This window comes from Cherax quadricarinatus, chromosome 20 (assembly GCF_038502225.1).
Source record: "Cherax quadricarinatus isolate ZL_2023a chromosome 20, ASM3850222v1, whole genome shotgun sequence".
Classification (NCBI taxonomy): Eukaryota; Metazoa; Arthropoda; class Malacostraca; order Decapoda; family Parastacidae; genus Cherax; species Cherax quadricarinatus.
Window position 1 is genome coordinate 22,654,089 of NC_091311.1, and position 26,281 is coordinate 22,680,369.

Consider the following 26,281-nt stretch of genomic DNA (forward strand, 5'->3'; position numbering starts at 1 on the left):
GTTGTAGCAGCAGGTGTGTAACAACACAGGTGTTGTAACAGGTGTTTCAATAGCAGGTGTGCAGCAACACATTTGTTGCAGCAGCAGGTGTGCAACAGCACAGGTGCTGTAGCATCAGGTGTGTAGCAACACATGTTGCAGTAGCAGGTGTGTAGCAACACAGGTGTTGTAGCAGCAGGTGTGTAGCAACAAAGGTGTTGTAGCAGCAGGTGTATAGAACACAGGTGTTGCAGCAGCAGGTGTGTAGCAACACAGGTGTTGTAGCAGCAGGTGTGTAACAACACAGGTGTTGTAACAGGTGTTTCAATAGCAGGTGTGCAGCAACACATTTGTTGCAGCAGCAGGTGTGCAACAGCACAGGTGCTGTAGCATCAGGTGTGTAGCAACACATGTTGTAGTAGCAGGTGTGTAGCAACACGGGTGTTGCAGCAGCAGGTGTGTAGAAACACAGGTGTTGTGGCAGCAGGTGTGTAGCAACGCAGGTGTTGTAGCAGTAGTTGTGTAGCAACAAGTGTTGCAGCAGGTGTGTAGCAGCACAGGTGTTGTAGCAGGTGTGTAGTAACACAGGTGTTGCAGAAGACTGTGCGTAGCAACACAGGTGTTGTTGCGGCATGTGTGTAGTAACAGGTGTTGTAGCATCAGGTATATACCAACAAAGGTGTTGCAGCAGGTGTGTTACAACACAGGTGCTGTAGCAGCAGGTAAGTAGCAACATAGGTGTTGCAGAAGCAGGTGTGTAGCAACACACAGGTGTTGTAACAGCAGGTGTGTAGCAACACGGGTGTTGCAGCAACAGGTGAGTAGCAAGACACAGGTGTGTACCCACCTTGAGGACTGCGATGTTAGGTTTGTGCTTCCGTCTCTGACTCTTAGGGCTGAGCCTAGCAGCTAGCTTGGCTGCTGTGGAGGTGCCCCTAAACGTGCTATGCTTCTTCCTCTCTGCTGCTGCTGTTGCTGCTGCTGCTGCCGCGGCTACTGCTGCCTCCCGCTGCCCCTCCTGCGTCTGCGTCTGCTCCCCGTCAGCGTTCTCGCCCCTCTCCTTGGCATTCCTGTCTTCCTGTTGTTGCTGCAAGAATATTGGGAATGAGAACATAACAGCTGATGATACAGATATCGTGTTTGATCCAAGGAAGGAGAGGAGAGATCCACTTTAATGGCCCAGGAGCCCTTCATAAGCATCAAGGTACCCATTTTAAAAAGCAAAACATAGTAGAAAAGGGCAGAAAATGGTAAGAAACGACAGAAAAGGGTAGAAAAAGGCAGAAAATGGTAGAAAAGGGCAGAAAATGGTAAGAAACGACAGAAAAGGGTAGGAAAAGGCAGAAAATGGTAGAAAAGGGCAGAAAATGGAAGAAAAGAGCAGAAAATGGTAGAAATATGTGGAAAAGGGCAGAAAATAGTAAAATTGCGGAAAAGGGCAGAGAAAGTAGGATAGGGGTAGAAAATGATAAAATGGGCAGAAAAAATAGAAAATGGGAGAAAGGGGTAGAAAATGACAGAAAAAATCAGAAAAGTGTAGAAAATGATAGAAAGGGGCAGGAAAGGTAGAAAAGGGCAGAAAATGGCAAAAATTATAGGAATGGGGAGAAAATTGCAGAAGAAGGCAGAGAAGTGCAGAAGGCAGAGAAGTGCAGAAAATGATAGAAGAGGGTAGAAAATGGCAGAAAATCGTAGAAAAGGCAATGGCAGAAAATTGAAGAAAATGACAGACAAGGGTAGAAAATGGCAGAAAACTGTTGAAAAAGGCGGACAAGGCCAGGAGGATGCTAACCAAGGCGACGGCCTCCAGGGAGGCGAAGTACTTCGTCCACCAGTCTCTGTTCTCCTCGTCTTCCTCCTCCATCTCCATACTCTGTTTCCGTCGTTTATTGGCTTCCGCTTTCTCCTTCTTGGACACTGCCACCAGCTTGGACACAGCTCCTGAGCCCTGAGTGGTAGTAACAGTGTCCAGGCACCGTGAACACACATCAATCGGTACTATGAAACAAAATATGAAATGTGAAGTGACAGAGGTTTAGGGAGAGAGATAGACTACATATTTTGGGAGATGATATGACAACTAAAATATATTATTCCTTTAATATAATGATGATGATTATTATTATTATTATTATTATTATTATTATTATTATTATTATTATTATTGCTTTCATCATCATCAAAGAATTTTTATGAAGGTAAGGTGAAAAATTTTAAATTGGCAAAAACGAAAATTATATGTATGTATATGTCGTGTCGAATAGGTAAAACTGGTTAATTAGCAAGAACTTTTTAATGCAAAAATTAATAATTTTTTTATCAAAAGAATCTTAGAAAGCTTACGTAGCTTTATTATAATAAGCGCAATTTAATTTAGCCTAATCCAACTAAATATATTTTAGATAGGTTTACAATAATTTAATAATAAACAAACACAATGGAATATATTTTTTTCGTTAGGCTCAGAATGATTTTTTGCGAAATTACTGCATATACAATTTTTTGCAAGATTTACCTATTCGGCAATGTATATATATATATATATATATATATATATATATATATATATATATATATATATATATATATATATATATATATATATATATATATATATATATATATATATATATATATATATGCAATAAAATCACAGTAAACAGAAAAAATAGTGAAATTCCAAGCGCTTTCGTAGCTTCTCACATTAGCTAGGAACTATAAAAAAAAAGACATCACAACAAGACTACACCTCACAATCACATCTCAAGAACAAGACTACACCTCACAGTCATGTCGCAACACCCAACTCTGTGAAACACAGCTGATACTCTACCCAAGCATTAAAATTTTTTACTTGTCTAATGCATCATTAAATTCTTCCCAAATTTATTAATTATGAAATAATCCAATTTATAGAAACCAAAAGAAATATACATATTATTTTCAAAACTGTTTTTTATGAAACAAGATTCAGTTACATTTCTGTCGACCATGGACTTGCTTGACACAACTTTCTCAACTTTTTGAAAATCAATTGGATGGTTAAAATCTCTCACATGAATAAATAGAGCATTGGAATCTTGTCCAGTTCTAATGCTATATTTATGTTGTTTTAATCTTAGTTCGAGACTTTTACCAGTTTGACCGTAATAAACTTTATCACGTATTTTACAAGAAATCTTATAGACACATCCATCAGCATTTTGGGGGTAATTTTTATCAAAAGTTTGTTTTTACTGTATCAAGATTTTTGAATACAACTTTGATATTAAAAGTCTTAAGAAGAGAAGGCATATCAACCAAGTTTTCATGGTAAGGGAGAACCAACATATTTTTAGTTGAATAAGGCTGGTTGTCTCTTTTTGAGCTGTAAAAAGTATTTCTAGCAATTTTAAAGGATTTATCAGTTGTTTCTTGGGTATTTTAGATCATTAGCTATTTCATAAATTTTGGGTATTTCTTCATCTATGAATTCTGAACTAGAAATACGTAAGGCTCTCAAAAACACTGATGAGAATATTGACAGTTTAACTCTATCTTGATATGAAGAATAATAGTGTACATAGGAAGAGTTATTTGTTAATTTTCTGTAAATTTTTAATTTAAAATAATTGTTGCCCTTAATAATTAAAGCAGTCAACGTTTTGATGAAAATGAACCACCATCACCAGGATTCATTTCTGGAACAAGACATAACAATAAACAATTTGCAGTGCACAAATTATAACTGAGTTAGGTACGAAGTTGTTGTTAAAATGTTCTATATGGAAAGAAAACCTGGTTGACAGTGTCCTCATCTCGCATACTGGATGACAGCGAATCATTTACACTTAAGATGTCAAGATTAGACATTTGGACACATGAACGCAAGGAATTTAGCTACCATTTCAGTTTGAGTGGTGAAGCTTATATTATTCATGTCTGAGCCCGTTTCTATGTAAGAGCTACAATGGTGGCCTAGTGAAGTAGAGGAAGCCATCGTCGTGTTCCACGACTACACTACCAGTTGCAACGGTGGCTTAATGGAGGAAGCCATCGTTGTGCCACAACGATAACGCTACCAGCTGAGCTACAGCAGTGGTTTAGTGGAAGAAATCATCGTTGTGTTCCACAACTACAATACTACCAGCTGCAGCGGTGGCTAAGTAGAGGAAGCCATCGGTGTACACAGTTTGTGAAAGATTAAGTTGTGTGATTGAAATATTAATATAAATTAAATCATTACAGATACCGCAATATGCGGATTATTTTTATGCAGTACTTCATTAATTCCAGCAGGTCTGTAGCTTTCTTATACACTGGCAATTTAACCAGAAAATATTTCCAGAAAGACATGATGGAGGGGAAGAAAGGTTAGTAAAACTTAAGAAATCTTACACATGTGTTGTGGAAGGTAATAAAAACATTTATTAAATTTAATAAAGCAAGCAAGCAAACATGTTTAATTTAAAAAAAGCCCCCCCTCCAAAAAACATAAAAAAAAGCACACACACAGGTAAATATGGAATCTGAAAGTTATGAAAATAAACCAAACCAATGGAACGACTTGGCCATACACCCACATAGTCGATGGTGATGACTGTGTCCTTCTGCAGGAGAGGACTCCTCTCCGTCTCTTTCCTGTAGGACACGCTGCCCCCGCCCACTACACCACCGTGCACGTTATTGGACACCAAGGTATGGTTGGCAGCCCCGTTGTTGTCCTCGTTATTTCCTGAGAGATGAGAGAGGCAGGTTGTGTGAGTGGAGGGCAGGTGGTGTGAGTGGAGGGCAGTTGGTGTTAACGAGGGGCAGGCAAGACATATTTGACATATTTGTGTGTGTGTGTGTGTGCGTGTGTGTGTGTGTGTGTGTGTGTGTGTGTGTGTGTGTGTGTGTGTGTGTGTGTGTGTGTGTGTGTGTGTACTCACCTATTTGTACTCACCTATTTGTGGTTGCAGGGGTCGAGTCACAGCTCCTGACCCCGCCTCTTCGCTGATTGCTACTAGGTCCTCTCTCTCCCTGCCCCATGAGCTCTATCATACCTCGCCTTAAAACTATGTATGGTTCCTGCCTCCACCACATCACTTTCTAGGCTATTCCATGGCCTGACTACTCTATGACTGAAGAAATACTTCCTAACATCCCTTTGATTCATCTGAGTCTTCAACTTCCAATTGTGACCTCTTGTGTCTGTGTCCCATCTCTGGAACATCCCGTCTTTGTCCACCTCGTCTATTCTGCGCAGTATTTTATATGTCGTTATCATGTCTCCCCTGACCCTCCTGGCCTCCAGTGTCGTCAGGCCGATTTCCCTCAACCTTTCTTCATAGGACAATCCCCGTAGCTCTGGGACTAGTCTTGTTGCAAACCTTTGCACTTTCTCTAATTTCTTGACGTGCTTGACTAGGTGTGGATTCCAAACTGGTGCTGCATACTCCAGTATGGGCCTGACGTAGATGGTGTACAGAGTCTTAAACGAATCCTTACTGAGGTATCGGAACGCTATCCGTAGGTTTGCCAGGCGCCCGTATGCTGCAGCAGTTATCTGATTGATGTGCGCCTCAGGAGATATGCTCGGTGTTATACTCACCCCCAGATCTTTTTCCTTTAGTGAGGTTTGCAGTCTTTGGCCATCTAAACTATATTGTGTCTGCGGTCTTCTTTGCCCTTCCCCAATCTTCATGACTTTGCATTTGGCAGGGTTAAATTCAAGGAGCCAGTTGCTGGACCAGGCTTGTAGCCTGTCCAGATCTCTTTGTAGTCCTGCCTGATCCTCGTCCGATTCGATTTTTCTCATTAACTTCACATCGTCTGCAAACAAGGACACTTCTGAGTCTATCCCTTCCGTTATGTCGTTCACGTATACCAAGAACAGCACAGGTCCTAGGACTGACCCCTGTGGAACCCCGCTTGTCACAGGCGCCCACTCTGACACCTCGTCGCGTACCATGACTCGTTGTTTCCTCCCTGTCAGATATTCTCTGATCCATTGCAGTGCCTTTCCTGTTATGTGTGCCTGGTCCTCTAGCTTTTGCAGTAACCTCTTGTGAGGAACTGTGTCGGAAGCCTTCTTGCAGTCCAAAAATACGCAGTCGATCCACCCCTCTCTCTCTTGTCTTACTTCTGTCACCTTGTCATAAAACTCTAGTAGGTTTGTGACACAGGATTTTCCTTCCCTGAAACCGTGCTGGTTGTCAATTATACACTTGTTTCTTTCCAGGTGCCCCACCACTCTCCTCCTGATGATCTTCTCCATGACCTTGCATACTATACACGTTAGAGATACAGGTCTGTAGTTTAGTGCCTCATGTCTGTCTCCCTTTTTAAAAATTGGGACTACATTTGCCATTTTCCATACCTCAGGGAGTTGCCCAGTTTCAAATGATGTGTTGAAGATCTTTGTTAATGGCTCACACAATATCTCTGCTCCCTCTTTAAGGACCCATGGAGAGATGTTGTCTGGTCCCACCGCCTTTGAGGTGTCAAGTTCGCATAGCAGCTTCTTCACCTCCTCCTTGGTTATATGTACCTCATCCAGCACTTGCTGGTGTGCCCCCCTGTTCTGATTTCTTGGAGTCCTACTGGTTTCCACTGTAAATACCTCTTTAAATCTTGTGTTGAGCTCCTGACATACCTCTCGGTCGTTTCTTGTGAATTCCCCATCACCCTTCCTCAGTCTGATTACCTGGTCCTTGACTGTTGTTTTCCTCCTGATGTGGCTGTACAACAGCTTCGGGTCAGTCTTTACTTTTGATGCTATGTCATTTTCATATTGTCTCTGAGCCTCCCTTCTTATCTGTGCATATTCGTTTCTGGCTCTTCGGCTGATTTCTTTATTTTCCTGAGTTCTCTGTCTTCTGTACCTTTTCCATTCTCTAGTACACCTAGTTTTTGCCTCCCTACACCTTTGGGTGAACCAAGGACTCGTTCTGTTCTTCCCATTATTTCTGTTTCCCTTGGGAACAAACCTCTCCTCTGCCTCCTTGCATTTTGTTGCTACATAGTCCATCATTTCTTGTACTGGTTTTCCTGTCAGTTCCCTCTCCCACTGAATGTCTTGAAGGAAGTTCCTCATGCCTGAGTAGTTCCCCCTTTTGTAGTTTGGTTTTTCCCAGCCTATTCCTGCTACTCTCTCCACTTGGAGCTCAACTATGTAGTCGAAGCACAGAACCACATGATCACTAGCTCCCAGGGGCCTTTCATACATGATACCCTCGATGTCCGAACTACTCATGGTGAATACAAGGTCCAACCTTGCTGGTTCATCCTCTCCTCTCTCTCTGGTAGTGTCTCTAACATGTTGATGCATGAGGTTCTCCAGTACCACATCCATCATCTTGGCTCTCCATGTTTCGGGACCCCCATGGGGCTCCAGGTTTTCCCAGTCAATCTCCTTGTGATTGAAATCACCCATAACTAGTAACTTTGCTCCCCCCATGTGTGCTCTCCTGGCCACCTCGGCTAGTGTGTTGATCATTGCTCTGTTGCTCTCATCGTATTCTTCTCTTGGCCTCCTGCAGTTCTGTGGTGGGTTGTACATTACTGCAATTATCACCTTATGTCCCTCAGACTGGATTGTTCCTACTAAGTAGTCCCTTTCGCCCATGCCATCCATTCCTTCCATTTTCTCAAAACCCCACTGGTTTTTAATGAGCAGTGCAACTCCTCCTCCCTGTGTGTGTGTGTGTGTGTGTGTGTGTGTGTGTGTGTGTGTGTGTGTGTGTGTGTGTGTGTGTGTGTGTGTGTGTGTGTGTGTGTGTGTGTGTTTTCTACATAGATACAGTTGCAGTTACATGCTAAGAGGTTGTATCTTTCCTTAGCACATTTCTGTGTCTGGCACTGATTGTGATGTGCCACCCTCCAGGATGTCACAGCCAAGGTGCTACTCCGATGGTGCATAATAATCTACACCTGGAAGGTTCTGGATGTATTTGTCCCAAATCTGCACACCAAAATCACTGCATAACAACAAAGGAGTGTTAATACCGAGCACTTCTCCTGAGGCGCACATCAAACAGAAAACTGCTGCAGCATACGGGCGTCTGGCAAACCTAAGAATAGCGTTCTGATACCTCAGTAAGGAATCGCTCAAGACTCTGTACACCATGTACGTCAGGCCCATACTGGAGTATGCAGCACCAGTTTGGAATCCACACCAGGTCAACCACGTCAAGAATTTAGAGAAAGTGCAAAGGATTGCAACAAGACTAGTCCCAGAGCTAAGGGTAATGTCCTACGAAGAAAGGTTAAGGGAAATCGGCCTGACGACTCAGGAGGACAGGAGGGTTAGGGGAGACATGATAAAGACATATGAAATACTGTGAGGAATTGACAAGGTGGACAGAGACAGGATGTTCCAGAGATGGGACAGAGAAACATGGGGTCACAATTGGAAGTTGAAGACTCAGATGAGTCAAAGGGATGTCAGGAAGTATTTCTTCAGTCATAGAGATGTTAGGAAGTGGAAGAGTCTGGAAAGTGAGGCAGTGGAGGCAGGAACCATGTATAGTTTTATGACGAGATTTGATAAAGTTCATGGAACAGGGAGAGAGAGGACCTAGTAGCGATTAATGAAGAGGTTGGATCAGGAGCTATGACTCGACTCCTGCAACCACAAATAGTTTAGCAAATAAATGAGTGCAGGAGGCTTAGCAGACAGCACAACATGCCTCCTATGAGAAGCAGGGGAGCGAGAAGTACATTGAATACGCTGAGGTCAGTGGTCAGTACGCTGAGGTCAGTGGTCATCTGCGGTCATACCTCTCCTAAGCTCTTGGGAGTTAGCGTGGGGTGTTACCAAGCACCATGGCTTGTTGTAGTGTTTTAGAATCTCAGGTTCAAGTGTTGAAGAAGGAGTTTCTACTTCTTCAGGAGGAAAATAGGAGGCTGAAGCTTCACATAGATGAGTTTGGGAGCGAGTGTGAGAAGGATTTAGCTGGTAAGGAGGAGATGGTCACCAGCAGTGACAGTGGCAGCCGCTTTAAGTGGCAAGTGATTCACAGTTCAGGAAGAAGGAAGATAAGGAGGGTTAACAGAGAAGATGTGAAGGTAGGAAATCGATTCTCTGTTTTCCAGGACGAGTGCACTTCAGTAGTTAGAGAGGTTGAAGGTACCACTGATCCCCCTGCTAGTCAAGGTAAGAATATTTTAATAGTAGGAGATTCTCAGGTAAGATATATGGACCATGCTTTTTGTAACAGAGATAGAAGGGTCAGACAGAGAGTGTGCCTTCCAGGAGCTGGTGTTGGTGACCTGGTCAGCAGGTTGGATAATATTATGGCAGGTAATGGGAGCAAGCCCATTATCTGTCTTAATGCTGGGGGTAATGACAATGGGAATGGCAGGAGACAGGAACTGCTGGATGAGTACAGGTCAGTCATAGAAGTAGTTAGGTCTAAGGGAGGGATCCCAGTCATATGTAGCATCTTGCCTAAAAAGGGAGTGGGCAATGAATGGATGTCTAGGGCAATTGGTATAAATTGCTGGCTAGACAGGTACTGCAAGGAACTTGCAATCCCATTTATTGATAACTGGGACCTATTCTTTGGCAAACATGATATGTATGCAAGGGATGGGCTTCATCTTTTTGGGGATTGAGTGGTTGCATTAGTCAATTCGATTGAGAGGGTAATTGATGACTTGTCTAGAAATTTAAACTGATAGATTATAGAGGTATGGGTGTTTGTGGGAAACAATCAGGCTGCAGTATTAGGGTTAAAAACAGCAGTTATTACCGGGATACCTCAGGGATATGTTTAAAAGACAATATTCAAAATAAAGTTGCTAGTAATGGCAAATCAATTAATTAACAAAGAAAGAGAGATAGCAGAGGGCAACGAGTGACTAGCTCCCTTAAGGTTTACTATACAAATAGTAGGAGTCTAAGAAATAAGATAGATGAGCTAAGATTACTTGCAAGTGTAGGTAATATAGATATTATTGGTATAACATAGACCTGGTTCAATCTGAAAGATAGAGAAATGCCTTCTGAATGCAACATACAGGGTTATAAACTATTCCACACTGATAGGGTCAACAGGAAGAGTGGTGGAGTGGCGATGTAAGTCAGAGAAAATTTAAATTGTTGTCTTAGACATGATATAAGATTAGAAACATCGAACACAGAATCTGTTTGGCTACAGTTTCTCGAGGGTCGTTACAAATTAATTTTGGGTGATTTATAGGCCCCCAAACCTTGATAGGGAGTGCAGTAAGCTGTTATGGGACGAAATTCATAAGGCATCTAGATATGAAAATGTTGTGATAATGGGAGATTTTAACTTTAGGCAAATTGATTGGAGCAATATGACAGGAAATCTTGACTTTCTTGATACGGTTCAGGATTGCTTTTTAGAACAGGTTGTGACAGAACCAACTAGAGGAAACAATCTGCTTGACTTGGTTCTTGCCAACAATCATTAATTAATAATCTTGAAGTTAATGATGAGCTTGGGGAAAGTGATCACAAATCACTTTGTTTCAATATATCGTGGAATCACCCAGATAACTAACTGCAATCAAATCTCTGTCCCAGATTTTCGCTTGGCTGACTTCAGGGGGGAGTCATCCAATTTTCCGCGCGCTCTCAAAAAAAATCGAAAAATTATGGAAATTGAGTTATATATACAGAAAATAGCTTAACTCTTTGGCAACACAATGGTATCAGAATCAATGTTCTACGACGTTTCTACAAGAAATTATAGTCATTTGTATCAGGTATGGTGACGGCGATATAGGTAGCACGTCTGCTCACAGCCCATATATTTTTTGGAATTTTTTCCTTGTTTTTTATAGCTTTTTCTTGCATTATTCTTTCTAATATAATAACTGACTATTTGGCATCATACAAAAGTAGGCGGAGCTTATCCGTAGAGTGGCAGCCAATCGGGTGCCAACTGGGAACCCTCTGCCATATTCCCGCTCCAGAGAGAGCCAGGAGAAATCACTTCATTATTACGCTTATATCAGCTTATATATCAACTCTACGGCTTATATATCTATCAGAATTGATTTAATATGATATAATAAACACTAAAATAACATACAAACATGTTATGTACTCTAGACTGAATAAAATAGGCCATAATATAGCGAGAGACCATCGGGAATATTTCGATATAAATGAGTTATTCCTCTCCATGTCGTCTTTGAGTAAGAGAAAACGGTGTTTTGAAGAGAATAACTGCACTAGAACATCAGTTTACTAAGAAATACACCCAAACAAACGCGATTTTCGCGATTTTTTTTTTTTTTTTTGAGACGGTGGGCCGGCCGGCGTTCCAGGCCAATATCTCGGAAGTAACTTATTCACCTAATGTACCTATTTCTTCCTTTATTACTTAATTAAATGGAATAATATTCACAGAAATTGTAGAATAATGATTTCTCTAATTTCCTTCGGGCAATTTTTGGAAATATTCCAAATACTTTGGGAGTTATGTGAGAGTAAAGGGCAGATTTTTTGCAACATTCCAAGAACTAACAAACTTTATTTTTTTGTGAAATAAAGATAAGTTATTTAGACGAAAAGGTCCCTAAGAAAATTCGTATTAGCATTGTTCTCTCGGCACCAAGTGTCCAAACAACCTTACGTCGTCCCATATAGGAATAAATTGCCCCCCAAGGGCATTTTCAGTAAATCAGTCCTTTTTCAGTCTTTTCTCAGTTGTTGTTTGAGGTATATTTTTGATAAATATTTTCAAGGAAGAGTGAAAATACATTGTCTTGTGCACCAAAACTGGAGGAAATCGGACGGTAGACAAAAAAACTATAATTAATTGCCCTACTGCTCCCTTCATGGGACTGAAAAATTACCTGGGTGGGCTAAATTGGGATGTCCTGACTCTGGGTCATATTGGCAACCAAGGTCACCTACGTGATCTTGGTTGCCAATATGACGTTTTTCAGAGCATAGTTCAAGCTGCCTAGACAACTTTTGTTCCTAGTAGGGAAATTAAATCTAACAAAAATGATCCCAAATGGATGAACAATAGATTGAAACATCTCAAAAGTGATGATCAAAAGAGAGGCATATATAGGCGTGTCAAAAGAGGGGATGGGCAGTTAAGAAATCAACATATTGAATTAAAGAGAGAAATAAAGAAAGGAATAAGAAAAGCAAAAAGGGATTATGAGGCTAAGGTCACAAGGGATTCAAAGACCAACCCAAAAGGGTTCTTTCAGGTATACAGAAGTAAGATTAGGGACAAGATTGGCCCACTTAAGAGTAACTCTGGTCAGATCACTGACAGTGATAAGGATATGTGTGAAATTCTTAATACCTACTTCCTCTCAGTTTTCACCCAGGAAAATACTAGCGATATTCCTGAAATAATAGATTATGTAGAACAGGACGATAATAAACTATGCACGATTGCAGTAATTAGTGACATGGTCCTCAGACAAATAGAGAAACTAAAACCTAACAAATCCCCAGGCCCTGATGAACTGTTTGCAAGGGTGTTAAAGGAATGTAACGAGGAACTTAGTATACCTTTGGCTAATCTTTATAACATATCACTACAAACTGGCATAGTGCCTGATAAGTGGAAAATGGCAGATGTAATACCTATTTAGAAGGCAGGTAACAGGTCCTTGGCTTCGAACTATAGACCAATAAGCCTTACCTCCATAGTGGGAAAATTTATGGAATCAATAATTGCCGAAGCAGTTAGTAGCCATCTTGATAGACACAGATTAATTAATGAATCTCAACACGGTTTTACAAAGGGGCGCTCCTGTCGTGCGAATTTACTAACATTTTCACTAAGGTGTTTGAGGAGGTAGATCATGGTAAAGAATATGATATTGTGTATATGGGCTTCAGTAAGGCTTTCGATAGAGTTCCACATCAGAGGCTATTGAGGAAACTTAAGGCACACGGAATAGGAGGAGAAATTTTTTCCTGGGTAGAGGCACGGTTGACAAATAGGCAGCAGAGAGTTTGCATAAATTGAGAGAATTCAGAATGGGGGCACGTCAAAAGCGGTGTTCCTCAGGAGCCAGTGTTGGGCCCGTTGTTGTTCACAATTTACATAAACGACGTAGATGAGGGAATAAATAGCGACATAAGCAAATTTGCTGATGACACCAAAATAGGCCGTCCAATTCATTCTAATGAGGACACTAGAGCACTCCAGGATGATTTGAATAGACTGATGCAATGGTCGGAGAAGTGGCAGATGCAGTTTAATATAGACAAATGTAAAGTTCTAAATGTTGGACAGGAAAATAACCATGCGACATATAAACTAAATAATGTAGATCTTAATACTACTGATTGCGAAAAGGATTTAGGAGTTCTGGTTAGCAGTAATCTAAAACCAAGACAACAGTGCATTAGTGTTCGCAATAAAGCTAACAGAATTCTTGGCTTCATATCTAGAAGTGTAAATAAAAGAAGTCCTCAGGTTGTTCTTCAACTCAATATATCCTTGGTTAGGCCTCATTTAGACTATTCTGCTCAGTTCTGGTCACTATTACAGAATGGATATAAATGCTCTGGAAAACGTACAGAGGAGGATGACAAAGATGATCCCATGTATCAGAAATCTTCCCTATGAGGATAGACTGAAGGCCCTGAATCTGTACTCTCTCGAAAGGCGTAGAATTAGGGGGGGATATGATCGAGGTGTATAAATAGAAAACAGGAATAAATAAAAGGGATGTAAACAGCGTGCTGAAAATTTCCAGCCAAGACAGGATTCGCAGCAATGGTTTCAAGTTGGAAAAATTCAGATTCAGGAAGGATATAGGAAAGCACTGGTTTCGTAATAGAGTTGTGGATGAGTGGAACAAACTCCTGAGTACAGTTATTCAGGCTAAAACGTTGTGTAGTTTTAAAAATAGGTTAGATAAATACATGAGTGGGTGTGGGTGGGTGTGAGTTGGACCTGACTAGCTTGTACTGCTGGGTCTGGTGCCGTGCTCCTTCCTTGAGTGGAGGTGACCAGACTGGGTGGGTCATTGGGCTAATCCGGGGGGAGGGGGGGTTGACATGGACCTGCTCTGCCTGTTGCAGTGTTCCTTCTTTCTTATGTTCTTATGTTCTTGAGAGATAACTCATTAAGTGTAAAGGGACCACGATTCTTTAACAACCTCGTTTCATGCATGAGGAGGATTATGCATGAACCCTTTCCGGCTCTCGAAGGAGATACCTTTGTGAATCTGTTCATGATAGCTATGTATGGCATTATCTAGGGCAGAAGCTGAGTTGTGGCCGTCATCACGGCCTCACTGTAGTCACTGGGCGGAACACTATAGGTTCCGCAAATCATTTCCTGATCAATCGGGCTGTGGTACATAGTTTGGCTGCGGAAGGCGGGAACCAACAGCCTGATCGATCATGCCAGCAACCAGGAGGCCTGGGCGGTGACCCTCCGAAAGAGATTACAGATAACCTACAGGTACACAAATAACCCGCACATAGAAGAGAGGAGCTTACGTCTACGTTTCGGTCCGACTTGGACCATTTACAAAGTCACACTAACCAGAAGTGGAGCAGGACGGCTATATATAGGCAGGAAGAGGTAGTGGTGGTGGTGGTAGTAGTAGTAGTAGTAGTAGTGGTAGTGGTAGTGGTAGTGGTAGTAGTAGTAGTGGGGAATTAAGGAGGAGGAGCCAATCAAATACAAAGAAAGGGGAGCACTGTAAGGGAGCTAGGTGCCCACAGAGGGAGAGCAAGTGCACAGAGGTGAAGGGAAGGGGAAGCGATGAAATAAATAATGAAGGAACAGAAACACGCGACAGAAGAAAGACAAAAAAAAAAAAAGAAAGAGGAAAGGGGAAAAGGGAGAAGAAAAAATAAGGAATCAAGGTAAGTCACGGGTGTTGTGAAGTTTGGAGCATTTTACAATGTAGTGGGAGAGGAAGGCATCTACAGAGACGAAGCCAGGACTAAGATTCATACAAGGAAAGTTGTGTATTAGAGAGGATTCAACTAGACGGCGACTGTTAAAGTTGGAAGTAGGGAAGACAGTTTTAGCGGAAGACCAGTCAATAGGATGACTGTGATCTCTGACGTGACAGAACAGAGCATTGTTAGTGTCGGCAAGCCTAACACTATTTTTGTGCTACCTATGTCTGTCAGAAAGAGATCGGCCAGTTTCTCCAAAGTACTGAAGAGGACGGGAAGAGCAAGAAATAGAGTAGACACCAGGAACATCTGTAGAGGGAGGAGAGGTATGAACGAGATTAGTGCGAAGAGTGTTAGTCTGGCGGAAAGTAAGCTTGATGTCTAAGGGACGGAGAGAATTGTTGAGATTAGAAAGACCGGAAATGTAGGGAAGGTAGGGGACAGAAGAGTTCCCAGGAGTAGAGAGTCTGGGAGAGAAGAAATTACGTTTAGCACGTGAGAAGGCAGAGTCTAACTGACAGATAATCTACAGGTAACTGATAATCTACAGGTAACAGATAATCTACAGGTAACAGCTACATTCTTTCCTCCTCCTCCCACGGCCTCTGCTTCACCCACCTTGTTATATGACTCTTGTGGGTTTAGCGCTTAGTTATGCTTGAAATAATAATGCACTCACCTTGGAGCTGGCCTGTGATGGAGTCTCGTAGCGCCGCCTCTCTCTCTCTCTTGGTGACGGGGTTCCACCTGTAGCGGTGGAGGCTGGAGATGATGTGAGTGCCCACCAGTGTGAACCTGCCAAAACTGCGGCAGTCTACCACACGCAGGGTGATGGGCGGGCAGTACAGCTCCTGCTCCGGCAGTTCCTGCAAGGAAAGAAGCAACGTGTCACACCACTCTCATAAGTGAGACAGTGAAGGGACAGGAGGTAAAACCTGGTTATTTCTCGGGAAGGGAGAGAGACTGGGAAACTAAACATAAAAGGGTAGTGGAACTTCTTCAGCTTGAGGAGAGACACACCGGGAACTCAGCAACAGGAGGCAAGACCTATACTTCTTCAGAAGAGAGCGACATAGGCACACTAAACCCATGAATAACTATAAAGTTGTGTCAGGTCAGCCATGAGAATGAGAGAGATACAGAAGCATGCAAGACACTCTCCTGTACACAACGTTAACCAACATATGAATGTATATGGTAGTACCTCTCGTGCAGTATGTGGTCGTACCTCTCGTGCAGTATATGGTCGTACCTCTCGTGCAGTACTCTGATACTCAGTCATCCTCAACATATTTATTATAGTTCGGCCGCTGTATCTCTGATCAATTATTTTGCTCTCAAACAAAATTTTGCAAAATTAGTACTTGAAATTCTGTTATCTAAATGATCAGTGACATTCATATTGAATCAACAAATATGCAAACAAACAAATATATGAATATACAAGTATGTAATCAATACATCTTCAGGAGCTTACAATGTTGCATAAATAAATAGGAAGTCCAGGTTCCTTTGAACGAATCTGCCTGGACTTCATACTCATTTCTGCAACATTGCAAGCTCCTGAAAATGTGTTGATTGCTGCACTAAAAGCCTAGAGCTATCATTTAACTTCCCCTGTAGTTTTCTGCATTTTATATTGCAATTATTTCATATATATATATATATATATATATATATATATATATATATATATATATATATATATATATATATATATATATATATATATATATATATATATATATATATATATATATATATATATATGCAAGGAATTCGCAAGAGCAGGCGAAATATACACAAACACTGATCTCTGGCTGAAGGAGACTCGAACCTACGAACATTGTGAATAATAGACAATACTTGATGAACAGTGTAACAACGAATGTTGCGATCCTGACAGAGTGTAGTGTGACATTCTTCAAAGAACACGTCTGCTTCAGTCAAGACAATGGATAATCGGGTGCAACTACGGGTCACCTACAAACACCCAGGCGCATCTGATGTACATAACAGGGGTAGATCGGCTGCTCAGCAGATATCCATTTGTGTGTATTTGACGTACCAATACCCAGTGATCAGAGGGCCCCCCGGCCCTCCCTGTGTAACAAGGTGACTCCCGGCCCTCCCTGTGTAACAAGGTGACTCCTGGCCCTCCCTGTGTAACAAGGTGACTCCCGGCCCTCCCTGTGTAACAAGGTGACTCCTGGCCCTCCCTGTGTAACAAGGTGACTCCTCACTTTCCTTGTTTTACAAGGTAATATTAACCTTCTCCCCCCCCGGGTTCCCTCGCGGAGCTTACCAGGTCGATGTATTTGACGGGGCTGGTGAAGTTTGGGTTCTTCCTAGCGGAGGTGAGCACGGCAGACTGGATAATGTGACCTGCCACCTCCACGTCTACCCTCGGGCGGTCCACCGTCAGGAGGTGAATCCTCTTCAGGTCCCGCAGACCCCAGAACAATACCTGCGGGAACAGACACATAATGACACAAAAGCAAAAGGAACATTAATGAGGACGTGGGAAAGGACAAATAAAAAGTATACTTGAAAGTTATCTGTTTATGGGAAAACTACTGTACAGTGTCTGCGGGATACAGTGTCTGCAGGATACAGTGTCTGCAGGATACAGTGTCTGCAGGATACAGTGTCTGCAGGATACAGTGTCTGCAGGATACAGTGTCTGCAGCATATAGTGTCTGCAGGATACAGTGTCGGCAGGATGCAGTGTCGACAGGACAGTGTCTGTAGGATATAGTCGGCAAGATGTAGTGTCAGCAGGATACATTATCGGAAGGATATAACGTCGGCAGGATAGTGTCGGCAGAACAGTGCCTGCAGAATATAATCTCCAGGATATAGTGTCAAGCAGGATACAGTGTCGCAGAATATAGTCTCAGTAAGACTCAGTGTCGGCAGGATACAGGGTCGGCAGGATATAGTGTCGGCAGGATATTGTGTCGGCAGGATACTTTGTCAGCAGGATATAATGTCGGCAGGATACAGTATCGGCAGGATGCAGTGTCGGTAAGATATAGTGTCGGCAGGATACAGTATCGGCAGGATATAGTGTCGTCACGCTATTGTTTCGGCAGGATATAGTGTCGGCAGGATATAGTGTCGGCAGAATACAGTGTCGGCAGGATATAGTGTCGGCAGGATATAGTGTCGGCAGGATATAGTGTAGGCAGGATATAGTGTCGGCAGGACATAGTGTCGGCAGAATATAATGTCGGCAGGATACAGTGTCGGCAGGATATAGTGTCGGCAGGATATAATGTCGGCAGAATACAGTGTCGGCAGGATATAGTGTCGGCAGGATATAGTGTCGGCAGGACATAGTCTCGGCAGGTTATAATGTTGGCAGAATACAGTGTTGGCAGGATATAGTGTCGGCAGGATATAATGTCGGCAGAATACAGTGTCGGCAGGATATAGTGTCGGCAGGATATAATGTCGGCAGAATACAGTGTTGGTAGGATACAATATTTGCAGGATATAGTGTCGGCAGGATATAGTGTGGGCAGTATACACCCACGGTAGGAAGGCTTTCAAACTGTGTTTAACCGAATCGGGTATCTGCAAAGTGTTTATCCAAATGCGTCCTGAAGGGTTATTGTATTCACATCAGAGGGAAGTCTGTTACACGGTATATAACTTGTTCTGTGTTCTCCCGGTTGTCTCAGAGTTTCACATGACTCAAGAAATCGTAATGACATGATTGCAAACAAACCATACCCCCGGCCGGGATTGAACCCGCGACGGGCTGGAGTTTTGAGACTCTATGGCCGCGGGTTCAATCCCGGCCGGGGGTATGGCAGAGTTTCATATCTTTGTTTCGTGACGTTACATCACTTTACACTTCATTTTTTAACATGTAGAAGTGTTAATGTGATCTTCTCGTGGTCTTCGTTTCTACAATGATCCTTTCATTTTGAGGTTCATTTTCTTTTAATGAAAGTATGAAGTCTCTGGCCCTTCCCTGCATCATTTTCTATTTGTCTGAGTTCTGGCAAGCACATTCTATTGTGGTAATGTTCTTCCTAGAATTTTGATTTTTTTTCTTAGTTACGAGACTTATAATTATGTTGATGTTGTTGTTCTTAGCTACACATTGTTTTAAACTTTGCTAAGATTAATGTTTAATATGCTTGTATTGGAAATGTTATATCCAGCTCCTACACACACTCGCCTCATACAATTAATCACTAATACATTCACACTGAAAATCTCACACATTCAGAAAGATTCAGGTAATTTCAAGCAGTTATTTTCTCATTCATACACAAGCATAAGCACTCATACACAAGCACTCTTTCACACTCACTTTCTCGTCCCTATCGTGTGTGAAAGGTCCAAGAGAAGCGCCACCCACCTCGAGTCTGTACTTGGCCAAGGTGGGTCTGATACCCCTGGGGACGGGCAACACGGGTCCAGAGTCCCCACAGTGATGTTCCTTAGCCTGGGGCATGGCTACCACGTCCCCACCTTCCTCACCATCCTGGAACTAAAAACAAAACATACCTTCAAGTCATCAGCGGCTCAGAAGGAATAACAATTAACGTCCGTGGAAAAGCAACTAAAACACAAAATGACATTGTGCTGGAATCATGGAAAAGTATTTAAATCCTTTTCCTGGACTACTGAACATGAAACTTGGACAACATAATTAAAGACATATATGAAGAAAAGATACATCCTGCTGAATAAGCTTATTTTGGGACTACGTTATTACAAGTAAATATTTTACCCAAACTTGTTTCTTTTCTTCACTGGTGTTGTCAGTACGCTGCTTGAATACAACTGAAACACACATTTGGAATGAGATTTATAATTGATTGGAAATGCATCTTTTCTCCTCAGAGGGAAGATAAGAATTACGAGGCTTCATTATTTGGATGCTTAAATGCTTTTATTAAGGGTAAGGTGACAATAAGTCAGTGGCAATTAGAATGTAGAAGGGCTTTGCAAAGATCTTAACAAGCATGGACTCAGGGAAACACTTGTATAATTTTAGTGATAAAGTATATTTGTATCGTTTTACGGATCACTAGGTTCAACGGTTATGATAGTGCAACCATGGAATACCAAGATGGCTCAGAAACCTGCAGAAACGTTTAGAGTTTCAATTTAGGTTCTTTAAATTACTTAAAGAATTACACGTACACCTAAATATATAGTTAAAAGCTTACATCTGTTGATGTGCTGGAGTTCTAAAAAGTACAGGAATAAGAATGTTGCAGGTAGCTTCACTGCGTGGCTGTAACTAGAGGAGTTCGATGATGTTTTCTGGAGGATAAGAACTTCAAAGGTTTTATTTGGACGAATTTGAAGACCTTACCTGGAAGCATTCAAAAAACTTACCAGGATTAGTAAGAAAGTCTTACCTAGAGCGGCTAGAGCAATGTGAAAGTCATATATGGAGAAGTTCGAAAGTTTGACCAGAAGCAGTTTAAGGGTCTCACCTGCAGAAGTTCGAAGGTAGCAAGGAGCTCCCCAGCGTGATCGGTGCCGCGGAATATGTCGTGCCACTGAAGGTGTGGTCGTCTGTAGGGTTCCTCTCGTAGCTTGATGTGAGGACGAGCCAAGGCCCTCCCGATGAACTCTGACTTACCCTGTGGAGGAAGAGAAGGTGAGTAGGGCAGAGAGAAAGGTTAGCGTTAAGAAGGGATGATGAATGAGAGGGGAGAGAGGAAGGTTAGTTAATGGGTAGGTGGAAGGTTAGTGGGTGGGGAGAAGGGAAGGTTAGTGAGTTGGGAGAAGGGAAGGTTAATGGGTGGGGTAGGGGGGAAGGATGGTGGGTGGGGTTGGGGGGAAGAAAAAAGCCCACTGGGTAGAACGAGGATGGTTGGTAGTAAGGAAGTCGGGAAAGGTTAGTGGGGTGAGGAGGATGGTGAGTGGGAGGTGGGGATGGTTTGAATAAATTATTTAGAAAACTGACAAGATGATGAATAAGACACTTGTGCAACACAGCCAGTGGCCTCCTCAGTCCAATGCAGAGAAACGAATCGGTGGAAGATGAGAAGTTTGAAATAATTAGTCCCTCAGTCTCGAGTCGACCGAACACATTGACTCCAGGCTGAGTGACTGATTACTTCAAACTCCTCATTTTTCACCGTTTTTCTGCAACCCTTCAACCCTCTCGATAATACTTTTATAAATCCCGCACCTCCTTTTAATCTCCAAGTTTACCTGCATTATATTCACACTGCACATTGACCTCAGACACAACATCTCAACTGCCTCCAGCCTTCTCCTTGTTGCAACATTCATCACCAATGGTTTACACCCATATAAGAGCATTGGTATAACTATATTCTCATACATTCCCCTCTTTGCTTCCATGGATAGCGGTCTTTGTCTCCACAGACTCCTCAGACCACTCACCTTTTTCCGCTCGTTAATTCTATGATTCACCTCGTCTATCTAAGATCCATCTGCTGACAATTCCACTCCCAAGTATATGAATACATTCATTTCATATATATATATATATATATATATATATATATATATATATATATATATATATATATATGATGGGGTCCACTTCTGGTGTAAATTGTGGGATCCATGGCCTCGGAGAAGTGGATAAAAAGGCTTCAAGGAAGAATATTTGGATTTCTTCCTGAAGCCGTTTGAATATTCCACTTCCCCTACCACCCCATCTTTTCATTCTTTTTTACCAATAGGTATATTTTATTACATAATATGGTAAAAAAAGATTTAAGAGACACATTGTTGATATACAGATGGTATATACAGAACATGAGATGTGAATGATAAATATCTAGTATATATTTTTACGTGTTTCTCACTGATTATAATGCGAAAATCTCATCCAGCTCCTGAGAGCTGGGGCGTGTGCCCAAAATACAGCAGACATTACCCCTCTGAACAGCTGCACTGAGTCGCTGGAACAGAAAACTAGCTGCCCTGGGATCCTTAGTTACCCTAGCTCCTTAAGGAACTTAGATACACTCTTTCCCCATGAGCCAACGGTCTCTGAGCCTATGGGAACAAACATACAATGATGGGCAAGTTCTCCATATTTGCTAGACTTTTGTGACTCCCTGAAGCTGGCAACTGCCCCTCCTTCCTCCCTGGTGTTTTGGAGGTAGGCATCAGCCAAGGTAGATGCATATGTGTAGTCCCACACCACCTGCTTACCGTCTGTCCAGGCTTGAAGTGTGATACCATCTGGACGCTTCTGGCTGCCATCAGATCTGCATAATTGGGGTGGCTCCCTTAATGCTGGGCATCCGGCTGTTGTTAGGCTCCTCTTGGTAATGTTATTAACCTCCTCATGTCTTGCAATCTTTCCCTCGGATTTACGGCACACAAGACCATGGTACCCGAATCGGTCAGCTGCTTCACTGCCACAAATACACCTGTGTTCGGCGAGAATAGGGGCGGCAAGACAAAGGGCAACACCAATGCGGATGGTCTGTGGGTCGAGCCGTGTGCCAAGGCTGGAGTTGGGAACAGCCAACAGAAAGTCCCCTGCATGAGGAGCTCTCACTGCCAGAAGGCGGGCTCTATCCTTCCCTGACACACTCTGAAGCATTGTTGAGGCTATTTTCTCCACTATCGGGTCATCCCAGTGCGACTGTTTGTAGTTGTTGGGGGTTTCAGAGCCCGTTAGATTATCCCAGATCATGGCTTCGTCAATGAGCTTTTGGTCCTGGACTCAAATCTTGTCACTAAGATGTTCAGGGAGAATCGCTGCTACAAGGCCTCTGGATGCAATGCATGAGGACAGGAAAGCCTTTCCTTAACATTTTGAATTATTGCACTAATCAAGGTAACTGATAGGTCTTAAGGCCCAAAAAGTGACTCATGGAACAGACGGATAGCAGAACACGTCGAGGTTCATATAGTTTCTACCTGCCGAGAAAGAATCAGCTACTGTCTACCTCTCGTAACTTTTATCTACAGTCTAAACCAGAAGTTGCTAAATTGTGGGTCGTCAGGTGAACTTTGATCTCGCGATTCTTCCGATGGGTCGCGGATAGTCTATAACCCAAAATGAAAAATCGTAAATTTTCATCACTTGTCAAACTTGCTAATGTGTTAAGTAGGTAGGCCCAATAATGGTAGCGAGACGAATGTAATTTTTAGATTTCATTGGTCATGAACAAAAGCGTTTCTGGAATCACTGTTCTGAAGATAGGAGGTTAGGACAGAAAAACAAAAGGTTGTTTCTCCACTCTCCACCTCCCTAAACTTCACTGCTAGCATGAACAAAATTATGGTAAGGCTGCATCATATCCAACATTATCTATCGATCACCGTCTACCAACGGCCGTCTCCCAGCATCTTACCACATTGTCCTGGTCGAAGATCTCTATGAGGACGAGAGGCGGGCTGGCCTTGATCTCTTCCTTGGTGCCGTAGACGAGGATGTCGTCCAGCACTAGCATCTCGTCCCACGTCGGGCTCAACGTCTCATCGATCACCTGAAGTGGATCAGGTAAGTTTAGGGTGAGTCTTAGGTGACAGATGTTTGAGTGTGCACGTAAGTCGATGACTGAGGGTAGTTTATGCATGAAAATGCCGTCTGCTAGACAATCATTAATGATCAAGAGTTCTGGGGTGTGTTTTAGTGTAAATCTAGATATGGGTAATTATTATTAAGATTATTTTGTATGTTCCTGCAACGGGAGCCACTTACCTGTGTGACACGGCAGTGTTCTCCAATGATGACGCGGGCGAAGGGATCAGAGAGGCCAGAGGAGTCCGAGGCTATGAGGGAGCGAGCCTGGTACATGTGTGCGCGCAGCTGGAACGTCTGTACCAAAAGTAACAACAGCAGTAGCAACGCCACCAGCAGAAAGAGCCCCATTAGCAGCAGGAACAGTAACAGTATCACCAACGAGAAAAAGATAACACTGTTATATCTAAACCGTACAACGCATTCTACATGTATCGTGTGCTTGTAGTATCTTCCAATACTCGTATATATTTCAAGTGGTCATTAGTGGTTAAAAACGTTCGGTTTAAATGAAAGATCTCGGATTTGATTCCTGGGATGGATGAGGGGTACACCTGCAGTCCTAGTAGCCTAGTTAGTATTTGGGTGATAACCGACATATGTGACATTCCTAAGGGTAGTTGCATAACATAGAAAAGGATGGGCTTTGAAATGAACAAAGGCTGAAGCTTGTAAATACGACCTTTCATAAAAATAAAAGTAGTTTGGAGTTTTAAATGTGTTATTTACACTATACTGTATATATGCACTCTAAATACGTTTTCGGTATATGGTCACTCTGGTGTAACACAGATACACTCAAATAAATACACAATATAAACCACAAGGAAAGGGAGATATAGCTTAGCTACTCAAAATCGTTTTGCACTGAACTGCCAGTGCATCGCCAAGAGCAATGCAATATATGAACATGAATGGAAAAAAATGGGAAATCTGTGGGAGATCAACATGTTCTTTTGAAACCTAAATCGATTTCTTTCTTAATTTACGTTATTTAAGAAAGGTTAGGCTGGGTTTGGCTAGGTTAGGCTGTTGTTTATTACAAAGATTAACTATTTATAGTAGACACAACAGCAGTAAATGCAATAATACAAAAGTTACAGAAAACTGGGGACTCACCGAAAAAACCTGAACAGACATTTAATCACTGTAATCTGCTTACAAAGTCACACATTCGACTGTCTTAGCCACGCTGAAATACTGATTTTGCTTAAGTGGCTGGGCTTTTGATACACACACACACACACACACACACACACACAGAAGAGATTGAAGGAAGGAACCTTTAAATGGAGGCAACTAAATCGACTCAGGGGATGCAAAGGGAAATGAAGTGGGAGAACCAAAGGGAGAGGTCAGTTTTTGTTTACGGGCTCCAGGAAGTTGAAGGGGAAACTTATGAAGAAAGAAGACAGGAGGAGAAAAAAGTGATTGAAAGTATCATGAAAGCAATAAGAGGGAACGACATGACCCAGCTGACAAATTTTCTGAGAATAGGATGGTTTACAAGAGGAAAAAACAGCCTGTCAAAGTGATATTCAAGGTAGAATCGACGCAAAACCGGAACCTGCAGGACATACCGATATACCGGAGGATGTACGTGGACCGCAACAGAAGACAAGAAGAAAGGTAGAAACTTAAAGAGAGGGTACAAAGATGCAAGGAGGAAAGAGAAGCAAAGACAGAGATGAGCAGAACCCAGACTTTGGAGGAAGAGCAAACACAACCTCCTCAGAACCACCTACAGAAGGACCTCAACCACGACAACCTCAATGGAACCAAACAATCTAACCCAAAACCCACACAACATACATCACTGCTCCCCCATCACAAGCTCCACTCCTACAGCAATCCCCCCACAGTTACCTGCCAGGTCTTTCGCTCTCCCTTCCCAACGTTCTCCCCAGATCACAGATTTTGAAAAAAGTTGAAGGTTTGGTATACAGATGTGGATGGAATAACAAATGAATGTGAGGAGTGACATGAAAAAATCAAGGAGACGCCTCCAGACTTCACAGCACTCACAGAAACAAATCTCACTGAGATGATAACAGATGCAATCTTCCCACTTGGATATCAGATCCCAAGGAAAGATAGAGAGAGCATAGGGGAAGGAGGAGTTGCACTGCTCATTAAAAACCGATGGGGATGTGAGGAAATGGAAGGAATGAACGAAATGGGCGAAAGGGACTACATAGTAGATACAATTCAGTCTATGTGACATAAGGTAGTCATTGCAGTGATGTACAACCCGCCATAAAACTGTAGGAGGTCAAGAGAAGAATATGAAGTGAGCAACAGAACAATGGGGGATACACTAGCTGAGATGGCCAGAAGAGCTTACACGGGTAGAACAAAGTTACTAGTTATCAGTGATTTCAATCACAAGGAGATTGATTGGAAAACCTGGAGCCTCATGGGGGTCCCAAAACTTGGAAAGCTAAGATGATGGATGTGGTACTGGAAAACTTCATGCATCAACATGTTAGGGACACTACGAGAGAGAGAGAGAGATGAGGATAAACCAGCAAGATTGGACCTCACATTCATCATGAGTAGCTCGGACATCGAGGACATCACATACGAAAGAACCATAAGAGCTAGTGAGCTTTGAATATATAGTAGAGTTACATGGGAAGAGGGGAACACGAGTAAGATGGGAAAAGCCAAAATACAAAAGAGGGTATGGGGAACTTCCTGAAGAAGGCTTAGTGGGAAAGAGAATTGGTAGGAAAATCAGCAAAGAAAAAATGATGGACTACGTGACAACAAAATGCAAGGAGGCAGAGGAAAGGTTTGATCTCAAGGGCAACAGAAATAATGGGAAGACCAGAACGAACCTTTGGCTTACCCAATGGTGCAAGAAAGCAAAAACTAAGTGTGCTAGAGAATGGAAAAAGTACAGAAGACAAAGGACCCAGGAAGATAAAGAGATTAGTCGCAGAGCCAGAAACGAGTATGCACAGATAAGG

The 26,281-nt window shown here is 42.4% G+C and overlaps 1 protein-coding gene across 1 annotated transcript in view; it reads right to left on the reverse strand.

The window, feature by feature from the left end:
• LOC128703693 (otoferlin) overlaps positions 1-26,281 on the reverse strand; it is a 181,015-nt gene that overhangs the window by 74,955 nt on the left and 79,779 nt on the right. The window contains exons 11-19 of the mRNA XM_070087090.1: positions 23,490-23,606; positions 23,140-23,274; positions 20,281-20,430; positions 19,191-19,322; positions 17,121-17,282; positions 15,495-15,681; positions 4,542-4,693; positions 1,772-1,927; positions 827-1,066 (exon numbers count right to left, since the gene is read on the reverse strand). Of these exons, the coding sequence (XP_069943191.1) occupies positions 827-1,066; positions 1,772-1,927; positions 4,542-4,693; positions 15,495-15,681; positions 17,121-17,282; positions 19,191-19,322; positions 20,281-20,430; positions 23,140-23,274; positions 23,490-23,606 (1,431 nt within the window). The remainder of the gene's footprint in view (positions 1-826; positions 1,067-1,771; positions 1,928-4,541; positions 4,694-15,494; positions 15,682-17,120; positions 17,283-19,190; positions 19,323-20,280; positions 20,431-23,139; positions 23,275-23,489; positions 23,607-26,281) is intronic.